General features: G+C 43.6%; 1 protein-coding gene across 1 annotated transcript in view; it reads right to left on the minus strand.

Annotated features, from left to right (window-relative positions):
* ANTXR1 (ANTXR cell adhesion molecule 1) overlaps positions 1-15103 on the minus strand; it is a 217487-nt gene that overhangs the window by 3993 nt on the left and 198391 nt on the right. Inside the window, exon 18 of the mRNA XM_077766377.1 lies at positions 2-81. Coding sequence (XP_077622503.1) covers positions 2-81 — 80 coding nt within the window. The remainder of the gene's footprint in view (position 1; positions 82-15103) is intronic.

Consider the following 15103-nt stretch of genomic DNA (forward strand, 5'->3'; position numbering starts at 1 on the left):
CGAGGTGGTGTGGTAGGCGTTGTTGAGGGGGTACTTGGCCGGCTGATTGTTCTTGACTCTGGTGAAGTTGATACAGCGCCCCTGTAAGAGAATCAGAGAGAAAGATGTGAGCTGATGCTTGCTGTTTACAGCAAGGCAGATGGGAAGCATGGTGGGCAGCTTGAAAGAAATATGGAGAAAGCAGACACGATGTTTATGGCGGTGCTCTACTGGCACAGCACAGAACTTGACAACAAATAAACTCATTTCTTTTTTCTGGGCTCATTGTGTGTAAAATTGTTTGTCAAAATTCATTTTATTGGAATCTCTCTCTCAAAGAGGAAGAAGAAGAGGGGACTGACCTTAACTGGATGGGATGCATGGGGTCAAGCTATGTACAGAGGTCATCAAATTTAATCTCTTCACCAGCCTTTCCAGCCAGGTACTTTTATCAGATGTTCCATTTCATAGATGAGGAAACTGAGGCTCAAAAAGATTACATCATTTTCCCAAGGCCACACAACCAGGAAGAGGTGGGGTTGGTGACTGGAATCCCCAGTAGGCTCCAGAACCTCTATTCTTCCTGCTACATTCTAATGTCTTCTATGGAGCGTTCCCTAATTTTTTTTTTAAATGAAGGGAACTTGTTTCAACTGATTTCAGTTACACTCCTGGAGGCAGTAGAAGGTTAGCAACATGAGCTTCTCCTCTACTGTACTTCAAGGGTGCTGAATCAATCCATGACCTGCATTGTCACAAATATGGCAAACTGGGGTGATTCTCAGGGGCGCTCATGCATTTGCCTCTCCTCATCAACGTCTGCTCCCTTCAACCATTGGTTCTGGGTAGTGAATTAAGGAGGAAGCTCTCCCTACTGATGTGAATAAGACACCAGCTGGTACAGCTTTGCCTTCCATGCCCCTGCCTTCCCCAGAGCTCTGTAATGAACAAAGTATCCTGCCCTTGCTCTGGCTGTGGCAGTCCCTCTTCTTCCAGATACTGCTGCACCTGCTCAGGCACCCTTCGGTTCTGGGGACATTTTATTGCCAAGCAGACATCTACCTTGAATTCTACTTTCCTCCTCGAGCCCCTACAGCAGCCTTTAGAGAGTCTAAAATCTGCAGCCAGCCTGATGTAGCCCTTTCTCCTCTGTGATGTCGCCTCTTGGTGCTTCAAAGTTAGTCCTGTGCGCCCTGCACTCCCAACAGATGACGTTCTCCTTCTGGTGCCTGTGCTCCCTTCACTTTTCCCATCAGACCCTCCTGTACTGCCTGGGCAGGATGTGGACCATCCTTGTGGGGTCCTAGCTTCCCCTCAAATTTCCTGTGCCTGCAGGGCATCTTATTGTCCCGTCAACCATATGTCCTGGATGCCTGCAGAATCTCGCCACACGGAGGCTGGGGGGGCGGGGGGGTTCATGCCTTTGAGGCTGCCATGTCCCCCTCTCCCTCTCCTGCTCATCCTAACCTGATACAGTGCTACACTGGGGCTGGGGCTGGCATGTGGGTTTTTTCCCTGGCTTCACCCTCCAGGATGGATGCCCATCCTGTGGCACCTGCCCCAGATGGGATTTGTCCAGACAGGCTGGAGTTTCCCTTTTGAGGCTTTTGGAAGAAGGCCCAGGGGGAATGAAGAGGGCGAGTCTGGAATTTAATGCACAATCACCTGTAGGAGACACAAGTGTGTAATTTGAGACTTGGCTCAGACCCAGAGTCACAGCAGGGATGCAATGCATGTTTGTGGGAGGTGTGGAGGCTGAGAAACTCTTGCCTTACATGTGCACACCCCACTCATCCAAGTCCTATGTCAGTCCCTTCCCTCCACACATCTTTCCCCGATGACTCCAGCCTCCATGTATCCTTTGCTTCCGTCCCTGCATTCTCTAGTTACAGTCTATGCCACACACAGAAACCTACCAACTCTAGTTGTTTGATTGGCAAATGCCTTGCCTTCCTGCAAAGATGAGAGACTTCTGGAAGGCAGCATCCTAGTTTTGCATGCTGTTGCTCCACTACTGGTTTAGGGATTACGATGTCATATTTAGATGCTGGTACCCTATTTCCCTGGAGTTTCCATTTCATGAGCTTAAACCAGGACCTAACCTTGTTAGGTTCTGACTGGTGCCCACTAACTGCAGAAAAGAAGTTCCCATCTTCTCTTGGCATTACCCAGAATTCCCAGATCAATGCCAAACTTTCACAAGTTACATAGACTTTGTAACCCAGTGCTGTAAATTCCCAGTTGTCCGAGCAACCCTCTCTAACAGCTGTTAAAAAAAAAAAGAGAAATAACGGGCCCCAAATGGAGTTACCTGTGCTAAGCCCTATGCCAGCAAACCAGAACTCAGTATCTAGCCTAATTACAGTTTCAAACTTTCCCAGAAATGTAATCTTAAACCCGTCAATCTGAAATTTCCTGGTTAGCATTAATGAGGTAATCTGCCTGATAGACCCCTTTGTCCCCGAAAGAAAGATGAGGTAACTCACTCTTTCCCTTTCCCTGCCCCCTTCTGCCTATAAAAGTCTCCCATTTTGTACAGCTTCTCGGAGTTCCTTTCTGTTTGCTAGATGTGATACAGCCTGATTCATGAATTGTTAAATAAAGCCAATAAGATCTTTAAATTTTATTCACTTGATTTTTGTTTTTTAGCACAGCTTTATAAATCTAAGCCTTGGGAATAGTTTATTTATAATTCTGGATAAAGCTCTTTCCTTCAAGAATGTTAAAGCCTTAATGATTACCATCTGTGTTAAATTCCTGTAATGGACAACTCAGAGTTGGGATTTACTGTACTACATATTCTGCCCTTTGTTCCTAGACATGCTAAGTCAGACAAAGAAACTCAAGAGATTCATTTCCTCTAAAGATGAAGGAAAATTCTGGTCCTGAAGATGGTGCTGCTGGTGCCTGGGGTCAAGTCCCCATAAGGCTTCAGATTTCCCTAAGGGCTGGCCATCCCATGGCTTCCTTCCTCCATTTAGGGGTCGGTGATGGGGTAGGGGGCTGCGGTAGAGAGAGGAACCATGTTAATTCAGAGGCCTATTTACTTATTTCATACACTGTAATGCTAACATATTTACCAGAGGCTGTTTTGTCCAGAGACAAGATCAGGAGCTCCCAGCCTTCTTCTACCAATACTTCTGTTCATAACCCAGAGTAGGATCCCCAGATGTCTTCAAAAAGGCGTGAAAGGATCCAAAGAATAAAAGATGGTCCCTCACATCTATCTGACGGCTGTGGGGGTGAGGGTTGGAGCGAGGTGGGAGAAAGACCTTCCTAGGTCAGCCCCATCAGCTGCTGCCATGGCCTCTTGGTCACAGCAACAGAAGGATGGGGTGGGCTGGGGAGGGAGAGAGGCAAGAAGCCCCTTTCCTGTGGTCAGTAACAGTCCAGGTGCACCCACAGGTCTCCTGTTCCAGAGCACGGGGCTATGGTTCGTTAGAGACCCTAGTCCATTAGAGCTGAGCACAGAAGCCCAGAGCTCTTAGGAAGCAGCTGGGGCAGGGTGAGCGGCAAGCTCACAATCTCTGTCATGCACCCACTGTGTGACATTGGGTGGGGATAATAATACTGCCTGCCACTTAGAGTCATTATGAGGATTAACTTAATCAGTGTTGATGAAGGCCTTGGAACAGTGCCTGCCACATGGAGTTTGTAAAAGAAGTTGAGCCTAGATGGAGAAACAGATGCTCAGACACAATAATGACCTTGTCTAGGGTAGGAAGGCCAGTGGGAGGTAGTATCAGGTTTTCTGACTCCTAGTTTAGTGCCTTCTAAGTGAGCTGCAGACTAGAGCCTCCATACTCCACACCTGGCTTCCATAACAAAGCTGGTATACAGAGGAAAAATGTAGCATTGAGCATGTGACCAGAGCAGTCCCCAGAGCCTGCTCTCTTATGTACTCTCTCTACCTTCTCATTGCACGAAACTCCTGTAACTGATTCTTATAGGACCTCCCACCATGCTTTGCACACACAGTTGACTGATGATGCATTTACACATACTTACTGTCCTGAAGGAAGGTGCAGACTTGGCATAAACAAATCCTTGGGGTCAGTTACAGTAAGATGTAATTAGGACTTCAGGGAGGGGTGTGGCTACAAATTAAGTTCTTAAAACCTGAAGCCAGAGGAGCCAACACAAACACTGTAACACTTAGACCATATAATTGGCCTAAAGATCAGTTTACACGACATCATATTTTGCTTGTGAGAGGATGATAGAAAGACCAGATGTTCTCGGTGTCATATATGCCAGCAAATCTGCACCAGTGTTTGCTTAAAAGGTTGCTAGGACGACCGGAGCTCTCAGTCCGTACACTGGTCTTTGTAACCCCGTTAAATTCTCTGCAGTATTGCTTTTGGGTGGTTTGATTCAGATCCAATATTTGGCTTTGACCTCAGTTTACCCCGGCTTGGTCATTTACAAAGTTATGAGTGCCAATTATTTTCACACGTTAGCAACAAAATACTCTGGTTAAATTCAAAGAAGAAAATGCAGCAATATCTCCTGCTCAGTGGTGGCTTAGCAGGATACTGAGTGGCTTTTCTCCTAGGCTGGAAAGTTCCATTTTGATATGACTGAATCTAATGGTGTTGAGAGGAGTATTAGACTTGTCCAGGCATGTCATTTTTATTCATTATTTTCACTGTACAGAAGTGAGACCTGAGGGCTCAGGCTTATTGAAATATGGCACCCAAGACGATATGGCAGTAAATGGTCAAAGTGGGACTAAACCCAGCTCTGCTTGCCTTAGGCACTTATCCTGTCTTCCCTCTATCATCCTGAATATAGACTAAAAATGGAAATATTTTCCTTCTTCCTTCTTTGCAAATATTTTCTTGATCACTTGTGGATGGTATCACACAAGGTAGCTCTTGGCCACAGTCCATCAGCTCTTGACATAACTGTCATTTTAAGCTGCCATTTTAAATATAGCTCCCAACTTGTGGATGAGTGCCTCTGAGGCAGCCTCTGGGTCTTCTCCTCTTGAGTTTTTATAGGTTCAAGTTTAAGTTGGAGCTCAACAAGTACTGCTTATATCTCCAAGGGTTTCTGAGGTGGCCCAAGCCTTCTTAGAAAGCTCAGATTTTTCCCTGCAGGTCTAGGTTCTCAAAGGATCAAAAGGCCCATGAGCTTGTGATGGTTTATTTAGGTCTCCTTAGTCACCCCCTCGTGGTCTCTTTGGGCATCTTCTAGGCTTTTGGGGAAGGGGTGGCAATAGTCCTATGTGCTCTCCTTGATTTCCACACTAGAAATGTTAACATAGTTTGTAACTCCATCAAAATTTGAGTTGCTTTTGAGCCTTTTACTCAGATACTTGAATCTGAATTCTTTTGGGGCAGCCAGTTTGCAAGTCTTTTTATACTCCTGAATTTGGCTACCTCTTTGTATTGCATAGTTTTTGGTTCATCATTAGACTGATAAAATATTAATAAGTTGAAAATTCACAATTGGGCTTTCCATCTTCTGCTCTTTGGTTACTGTGGTAAGCACGCAAGCTTGTCCATGAGTCCTGAATTTGGGTTTGTGGTATGAAAGGGGAGACTGAGAAGAGCTGTGGGCTGATTGTGTGCAAAAGACTTGCCAGTGGTGAGCTCATGTGCGCTGAGTGTTATAAAACATCTGTTTGGGTATCAGACATACTCACTGGAGACAGAACTGGCCTTTAGAGATGGTTAAAAATATGCCATGGCTCCCAGAGATTAAACCAAATAGTTTCCTACGAACAGAGGTCACTTAAGGAAATTGGATTCCAGAGGAAGAATACTAAAAGAATCAGATGGAAAAAAAAATCACATGTATGCCAAGTTTCTTCTGACAAATACCTTTTCTCTCCAGCTTAGTTCTTCCATTGATTGTCTTGTATGGAGGTATTTTTCAAGTTACAAATGGGTTGGGTTTCTACAGTTTGTTTTAAGTCAGTTGTTTAGAATTAAGAGCATAGTTTCTCACTTAAGTCACGCTTGCAAATGGGGGTTGGTCTTTAGACTAGACCACAAAAGCTCACTGGTGTATTGAAGGCAATTGACGTAATCCTGCTGAAGTTGGTGCTCTAGTGATAAATGAGACACATGAGTAATGAATGGATGGAGGGCTGGATTGGATGACTTAATAGTGCCTTCTATCCCATCTATGTTTCTCTCCATTTGTTATTTATACATTCATCCTTTTGACAAATACAAATGGTTTTTGAGTGCTGGTTACATCCTGGATACCTTATAAGGTGCTGAATTCAGTGATAAGGAACCAAAAACAGTCCCTGCTCTGTTGAAGGATATAGTCCACATGTGGAGAGAGATATCAGTCTGTTAATCCCACAAAATGAACCCTAGCAACCATATTTGCATTCTGTGACACTGGCCTTGGCCATCATTGATTGGACCAGAGGTAGGCACCTAATCTGAGCTAGGCCAATCAGATTCTCTCGTCTGAGTTTGGAATTATAACTGAGTTACTAGCTGAGGCAGTCAGTTAGGGGTGATTTGTTGCATAGAGGGGATGAAAGTAGGTACTGGGGGAAGGCTATCTTTTAAAAAGTCAGAGAAAAGCAGAGTTTTGATTCTACATCTAAAAGATCCATGATCTGCTCCTGAAACCAATATTATACTGTATGTTAACTAACTAGAATTTAAATCAAAATTTTAAATAGAAGAAAAAAAAGATCCTTCATATCCACTCACTTCTCCCAACCCTCGCTGTCACTCAGTCTTCTACAACTTGAGCCACTAAATATAAACTGGCCTTCCTGTTTTCAGCCTTTTTCTTTTCCAGTTATATTTTGGTTCCCATGTAAAATTTATCCCACATAAAATGTTTGCACATGTATATAAGATGTACATACGCCTATATACGTAAACATTTATACACACATAGATGCACATTCAAAGTTGCCTTCCTGCATTAACTCTTCAATGCCTCCCCGCTTTCTGTAGGAAAATCGCCAAGTTCCTCGGCACGCACAGGCCCCTGCTCCCTTTGCGTTTCCTTCTGCCATCCTATTTCCTCCTCTTTCTTTGAACCCTACACTTCAGCTTTGGTCCATCATTTGAAACAAAGCCACCATACTTTGGCTTTTTGTTTGACAGCATTCATTCATGCGGGCCCGTGACAGGGACAAAATGGCACAGAGACACCTGTCTTGCTTCTTTCCCCTTCCCCTAAGTGGGAGCCGGGGCCAAAGGGAAGGGTGTGTTGTGAGTGGTGATGCCAGAGCCCTTTTTAACTGCCCTTCCTCCACCTCAAACTGGCCCTGCCTATAAATCTCACACAGCAGCCTGCCTTTTATGTGCTGTTCATGCAAAAGGATCCAAGGTCAATTCTTTCAGTTGTTTGATTCATTTTGCTGACACACGTGCTGGCACGCTTTCCATAGTAACCTCTTTGGATGCCAAAACCGAGGGGAAGATGAAAGCAGAAGGGAAATATTTGGTAACAAGAGGAAACTAGAAAAATGAAGAAATAAAAAATGGTTCATCTTTAGTGGGACATGTGCAAACACAGGACTTGTTAAGGATTACTACTGAGATAAGACTTATTTCAGAATAAAATTCCCTGCTTTTCAGCTGATTATAAAGTTACATATTTTCTTTGTGAAAAATTTGGAAAATGTACAAAAGAAGGAAGAAAGAAGAGGAGGAGAGAAGAATTTTAAGTTCTAACGCTCAGAGAGTTACCATTTGTGCTCTTCCTTTCAGGCCACACACACACACACACACACACACACACACACACACTGGTGCATGTATTTACAAAAATGGGATCATTCTGCACCAAAGTTTTAACATACTCTGCTGTGACCACTTCTTCCCTGCCATTTTCAATATGATTTGCAATGGTTGTATAATCTTCTATCACATGGAAGTACCAAATACAGTTATTAAACCTTTATTGGGCACTAAGAGTCCATCTAACCTCTAATTTTCCCTAACACAGCTATAATAAATTCTGATAAGTTCTAGAATCAACAGTTAACCTTTAACATGGGATTTTTGTATTCAGTTTCACATGTGAGATTTCATATGTGAGATTCCATTATTCTTTTGTTGTGTGCTATTTTTGTCATCAAGATTACACTACCTTTACAAAAAAATGGAGGGGATTTTCATTTTTTAATATATTCTATATTTCTGAAATAGCGTAAGAATTCTTTGTTCATTAAAAACATGAGAAAATTCTCTCAAAATCGTTCTGGATGTGCTGTTTTTCTTTCCTTTGTAAAAAAATGTTTATTATTTATTTTTGAGAGAGAGAGAGACAGAGTGCGAGTTGGGGAGGGGCAGAGAGAGAGGGAGATACAGAATCCGAAGCAGGCTCCAGGCTCTGAGATGTCAGCACAGAACCTGATGTGGGGCTTGAACCCACAAACTGTGAGCTCATGACCTGACCCGAAGTTAGATGCTCACCCACCTGAACCACTCAGGCACCCCTGGACATGCTGTTTTTCTAGACTGCAGTTCTTTGATGACTTTAAAAGATTTTGCTACAGGTATTAACCTGCTCAGGTTTTGTACCCTTTCTGAGTTCATTTCCATAATTTATCCTTTTTTAGAAAACCATTCATTTTATCAAGATTTTTTTTTTAGAGAAAGAGAGCATGCAAATGGGGGAGAGGGGCAGAGGGAGGGTGGGAAGGAGGAAGAGAGAGAGAGAGAGAGAAAGAGAGAATCTTAAGCAGGGTCCACACTCAGCTTGGAGTCTAAGGTGGGGCTCGATCCATGACCCTGGGATCATACCTGAGCCGAAATCAAGAGATGGGTGCTCAACTGACTGAGCCGCCTATTTTAATTTGCATTTTATCAAGATTTTTAAAGCATTTGCATAGGACTGTGCTTTCCACAAAGGAAATTCTCATAGTTAAATCTATTTGTGGTGATATCACTTTTGTAATCACTAATATTGTATATATTTGCAAGTTCTGACTTTTTTTTTTGACTTTCAAGGATTTTCCAATGATACTAGCATTTCCAAAAATATTTTAAGACTTATTTCTCAGTTCTACAGATTTTGCTTTATTTTCATCAATTTGTTCTTATATTCATAGATTCCTTGTTTCTGCTTTCTATAGATTTGTTCCATATTCTTTTCTAATTTTTAACTGGATACTTAGCTCATTTATTTTCATTTTTCTGGCTTAATAATGAAAAAATTTAAGGCTATGAGTTTTTCAAATCCCATAAGCTTTTATTGTGCTGTTCCAACTGTCATTATTTTCTAGAACCTCAATAACTGTAGTTTTGATTTCCTCTTAGACTCAATAGTAATTTATGAGTGTTTTAAAACTTCTAAGTGCTTTTTAAAGAAAATGTTTAATCTCTTCTTGTTACTTTCCAGACTTTTTCTTTTTCTTTTTTTCTTTTTTTTTGGTATGTGTTGTGGTGGGAAATGTGGCCTGTAAAAATTATACTTTTTCTCTTTTTCAGGTTTTCTTTGTTGCCTAAGTTATAGTCAATTTTTACAAAGTTTAAAAATAATGTGAGTTCTTAATTTGATGGCTGCACTGTTAAGTAAATATTCATTAATCATTTTTTATTAGAGTAAAGCCTTTATATTGCTTATTTGTTTATTTAATCTGCTCGATCTAGTAAAGTCTAAGGGTTTATTAATTACTCCCTGTTGATATTTTAAACAATTATATTTGCTCAAATTTTACTTTGCTGTTTACTCACCAGGCCACTCAAGAGCAGCAGGGAGTGGACCTCCTTCAGAGAAACTGAGGCAGAGAATTTCTTTTGTTCTAAAAATTTCTCTCTTCCTGTTTAGTAGTAGCTTGTTCTGAAAAGATGGCTGCCATTAATTCCTTCTCTTCTGCGTGAGGAGTCTATTTCTCTACTTCCTTGGCTCTGGGTTGGCTTGTAAGAGTTTTGAATAATGGACTAGGATAGAAGTGATGTGCTAGTTTTGTGCCTGACATTAAGAGTCCTGGAATTTTCAACAAATGTGGCGCCTGGGTGGCTCAGTCACTGAAGTGTCCGACTTTAACTCAGGTCATGATCTCACGATTCGTGAATTCAACCTCCACATCAGGTTCTCTGCTGTCAGCGCAGACCCTGCTTCGGATCCTCCTTGTCTCTCTGACCCTCCCCCTCTCTCAAAAAGAAATAAACATTAAAAAAATAAAAAGAGGGCTGGAATTTTCTACTTCCTGATTTTGGTGCCCTGAGGCTACTCTGTTCTACTCTACTGCACGTGGAGGAACACCGAGGACAGACAAGTGAGGGAAGCAACTTCTCCAATGTCCAGCCCAATCAACCTTCTGATGACTCCAGCCCTAGCCGCTCTCTGACTGCAACTTCATCAGAGATGCCAAATGAGATTATACAGCTGATCCTCGTCAACCCACAGAACTGTGAGAGAAAACAGCAAATTGTTGTTTTAAGCCACTGTGTTTTGGAGTGGCTTGTTGCGGAGGAATATGGACACAAGCAGCGACTCATGTCTTTGTCTAGGGGGGTCATTCCTGGTTTGTGAGCTGAAAAGAGGAGGTGTTGTAGGTTTCTCCTCCTTTTTGTGGACTCTTAACTTGGCACCCTTCCCAAAGCTGCTGATAAGGATCCAGACCTGTGCTTTCCTTATTGCCTGCTCGGCTGGACCATCACGTTGCTAGAATCCAAAAGCCCCCTGAAGAAAGAGAAGATCACTGGATGAGAGAAAGAGAGTACCTCAAAGGCAACCGTCACACATTTCCCCTTCTGCTTCTTGCTATCACTCTGTGCTATTAATTATGAAACGTAGGCTGCGATGGTGAGGAGTAAAAGCTGAACTGGGGGAGGACTGGGAAAGATGTTGCAATAATGAGAAGACTTTGCCTGTGTCCACACTTGCAAGTGCACTCGTGTGAGCTGGGCCTGAGGCACCCTCTCTGCCAGTGAGTGGCTCCAGGTCAGAAAGTCGGCCGGATTGTGCAGTCAAGTGAAACATAGATGTTCAATTGCCCTTCAGACCTGACAGTCTTTAGAGTCTGATGAACCACTGCAGCTGACAAAGACAGAAACACACACGGGTGCCATAAGGAATTGTTTTTTTTACAAGTGAACCTTCATGCTCTGATGCTTAAATACCCTCTCTTTCAAGTCTCATCATTATATAAAACCATGGCACGTTTGTCCGCATCTGTCCAGATCTGACAAATTAAAAAAAAATAAATAAATAAAGACAAAATAGAATTGGAGACAGGATATCCAGGAAAAGTGATCAGGTGGCCAAAGTGCAGTTGGCGGGGACTGGCTCAAAAACTTCAGTCCTTTTAGGATAGCAAGACGGAGACGTACGCAGAGATACCACGGAGAGTACACTTGGGAGGTAGAATTTGTTGAAAATGTTTGTTGGCTCAGGAGGAAGTAGGTCTGAAAGGTCTGAGCCAGTGTAGCATACTCTAAATACTGTTTCTCATTTTGCTCTCTGCCTTGGTGATAGGGTCCACTTTAAGACCCATGGGTCCTGCTAAGCAGCATAGCGGTGACATCTCCAAAGAGCCTGGCTTCAAGGGACATTTTGGATGAATCTGAGCAATAATGTTGCTTTAATGTACTTTTCTAAGATTTAAAAAAACACTGCGGCATGTTCATGCTGAGTAAGTGGAAGTCTGACCCAGGACGAACTAATTTTATTCAGTCTTCTCTCCCAGTGAATACTCTTGAGAAATTTTTTACTGCCCTGTCCCTGTCCCCCAGTTAAATGGCTCTGACTACTTAGAACTATCATTAATACAATCATATCATTTATGTTGGGGCATTTGCCTTAAAAATTGGTGCCAGGGACGCCTGGGTGGCTCAGTCAGCTAAGTGTCCGACTTTGGCTCAGTTCATGATCTCACAGTTCGTGAGTTCAAGCCCTGCGTTGGGCTCTGTGCTGACAGCTCAGAGCCTGGAACCTGCTTTGGATTCTGTGTCTCCTCTCTCTGCCCCTCCCCCACTCATACACTCTCTGTCTCTCTCTCTCAAAAAATAAATAAACATTAAAAGAAATTAAAATAGGAGCGCCTGGGTGGCTCAGTCGGTTAAGCGTCCAACTTTGGCTCAGGTCATGATCTCACGGTTTGTGGGTTTGAGCCCCACGTGGGGCTTTATGCTGACAGCTAGCTCAAAGCCTTGGGCCTGCTTCGGGTTGTGTGTCTCCCTCTGTCTCTGACCCTCTCCTGCTCACACTGTCTCTCTCTCTCTCAGAAATAAATAAATAAATAAATAAATAAACATTAAAAATGTTTAAAAAATTTAAAAAATTTTAAAAAATTGGTGCCAGAAGATAAACTGACAGAGATGGCTTGGCCAACAGCATTGGAGCTATCATACTGACCCTGGACAGCTTCTCCCCAGAGGGTTATGTGTATGAGGCAAAAAGTTTTATCCTGTTCAAACCTATATTATTTTGAGATTTTGCTAGATCAGCTGAATCTCTAACCTAAATAATACTCTTCCTAAAAGGAACCTCCTGAACACAGTGTGTTATTCTAAAGGAGTTTCCCCAGTATTGGGCATTTGGGGTGCTACGACAGGCTAGCCGGTTGATTTTCTGGGAGCTGGCTGGGCCCCTTAAATTTTGACCATGTAGTTGGGTACCTACTCTAAATTTACATAGGCTGATCTCTACCCAGCTCGCTTGGAGAAGCCTCCTCAATTTTCCTGGACTCATCTGCTCTTCAGGTAAGGGCTACTATGGTCCTGCCAGAGGACCTCTCAAATCAAAACCAGAGGAAGACAGTAGTCAAAACCCTGAAGTATCATGGCTGCTGTTTGAGACTGGCCAGACAGAAAAATGGAAAATTTATAGCACTCAAAATCTGGGTTTCATTTAGGAGTATAAAGTATTAATTTAAGTTATCCAACCTCAAAATTGGTTTCAGGCCTCCACTGGGACCCGATATTCTTCCTAATTACGAGACCATGTAGAGTTGGATCTGAAGTGGGACCATGACCCAGTATCAAAACGCCTCCTTTCCATTTTGGAAACATGTAGCCTCACGAATTCAGGCTACACTAATGAAATGCTTGTGATAATTCCCCCCAGCCTGCGCTGAGCTTATGTTCTGTAGGGTTCTGAAAGAAATGGTCTCTTAGGTTGATATTTAGTGACAACATAGGAGAAATCTTTAAGAGGAAAAAAAATACACCTTGAGTCATTTGGAAAGAGGCAGACTATCAAATATGGCAAAACTTTTGGGGTTCTCAGTACCTTAACTGTAAATAAAAGATGTTGTGAATGACCAGTTAATCTCACTTGTTCAGAAAAAGTGGACTCAGCAGAGGCCTCCACTTGGATAGACCGTGAGTGGTGTCCCCGCTTCACTTCCATCTATTAAATGCTCCCTCCTGGTTGCAAAGCCTGAATCAGGACAGCACGAGTCACTCCAGGGGCCTGCTGGGCCTGACTTCAGAATTCTTCTCAGTTTTCCTCCCAACTGCTTACGTTGTTGCTTCTGGGTGGTAACGTTTCTCACTTCTTGAACGCTGTCGTGGGCCCCAGATTCTGCCCTTCCTGTGTGTCGATGAGACCCTGGAAACCACCTTGAGCATTGCCACCCCTGGCTTCGTGACCTGCTCCATGTCTTCCCCAGTCCACCAGCCTTTCACCAGGCCCTGAACCATGTGGGGTGGGCTCGGACTGGGCTGGAGCAGGTCCTCATTCATCTGACAGGAATGAGGCTGCTTCTGAGACAACACGGACAAGCCGGGCTTTTGGTTAATGTGCCTTGTGCCCCCTTGACTATTACTTCAACTTAAATCTAACTCGGAAAGGCTGCACACATCCATGTGGCGAGGGCAGTTTGGGAATGTAAGTTGCCACACGGAAAGAAGCCATATTCCTGCTCACCTGATTTGGAAGGATTGAGAGCTGGGGATGAGGAGCCTGCATGGACCACAGGAAATAGAGCCTTCACCTCCTGACTCAGTAAGAGGTGTGGACATGAAGGTCTCCAAGATGCAGCCTTTACATTTAACACCAAGTTCTTCACCTCTAAGGAGTGTGAGAAAGGCATGTTTTCCAAGGAGCTCTGGTCCATACTGCACATGAGCACAAGGTAAAGATGCTGTTCTTCCAGCTGGGCCATCTGCCATCATCTGCTGTCTCCTGGCTATCCCGTCTGAGGCCTTGCTGGCCTCCCGTTCCAGTCCATCCTACTGCTGAGATCCCAGATGCCAACATGGCTGACAAGGCGCTGAATAATCAGCCTTACTCCCTGCCAGGCTCCCTCCTTCTCCTCACTTGCCAGCCCTGCAGCTTCCTTTCAAAACCATGGTCATGTGTGCTTCATGACCTTTGCATCTACACTTGCCGGAACGTGCTACCTCCAAACTTCACTTCGCTAAATGCTACTCATAACTCATGTTTCCGGTTAGTCACTTCTTTGCAGAGGTCTTGCCTGCCTGCATCCTATCTCATTCAGGCCCACCTGGTAATCTCTCTCACAGTTTCCTGCCCTTTTCCTCTTCAACCTTTGTCATAATTTGTCTATTTGTCTTTCTCTTTGCCACGATACTGCAAGCCCTTTGTGGACCATTGAATTCACCTCACCACCCAGGGCCTGGCACACAGAGGGCTGCTGACCTTTGTAGAATACGGCAATGAAGAGGCAGGTCCCGCTTCCAGGAGCACAGGGCAACATTTGTCAAATACTGCGTTAAGCCCTGTGAATGTTATGATCCTATTTGCATCCTGTGAACAAGCTTAAACGCCTATATTTTTTTTAAAAAAAGTGTTTATTTATTTGAGAGAGAGCGAGTGAGCACAAGTGGGGGAGGGGCAGAGAGAAAGAGGGAGAATGTCAAACAGGCTCCACATGGTCAGTGTGGAGCCTGACACAGGGCTCAATCTCACGAACTGCAAGATCATGACCTGAGCCAAAACCATGAATCAGACGTTCAACCCACTGAACCACCCAGGTGCCTCTTAAAAGCCTATCTAATGGGCACATGGTAGTCACTGTTATAACTAGAATAGCCATGATGTATCCAAGCCTTATCTGTGTTATCCTAAAACCTCATCACAACCTTGTAAGATAGGTATTACTATCCGTATTTCAAAGACAAAGAGATGGAGGCTCTCAAAGGCGAACACCAAGGCCACACAAATGGAAAAGGACAGGGACAGGTTTCAACTCTGAGGCTGCTGTGCTCTCCCCTTAATG

Source organism: Crocuta crocuta, unplaced genomic scaffold, assembly GCF_008692635.1.
Source record: "Crocuta crocuta isolate KB4526 unplaced genomic scaffold, BGI_CrCroc_1.0 scaffold113, whole genome shotgun sequence".
In the NCBI taxonomy this organism is placed as follows: domain Eukaryota; kingdom Metazoa; phylum Chordata; class Mammalia; order Carnivora; family Hyaenidae; genus Crocuta; species Crocuta crocuta.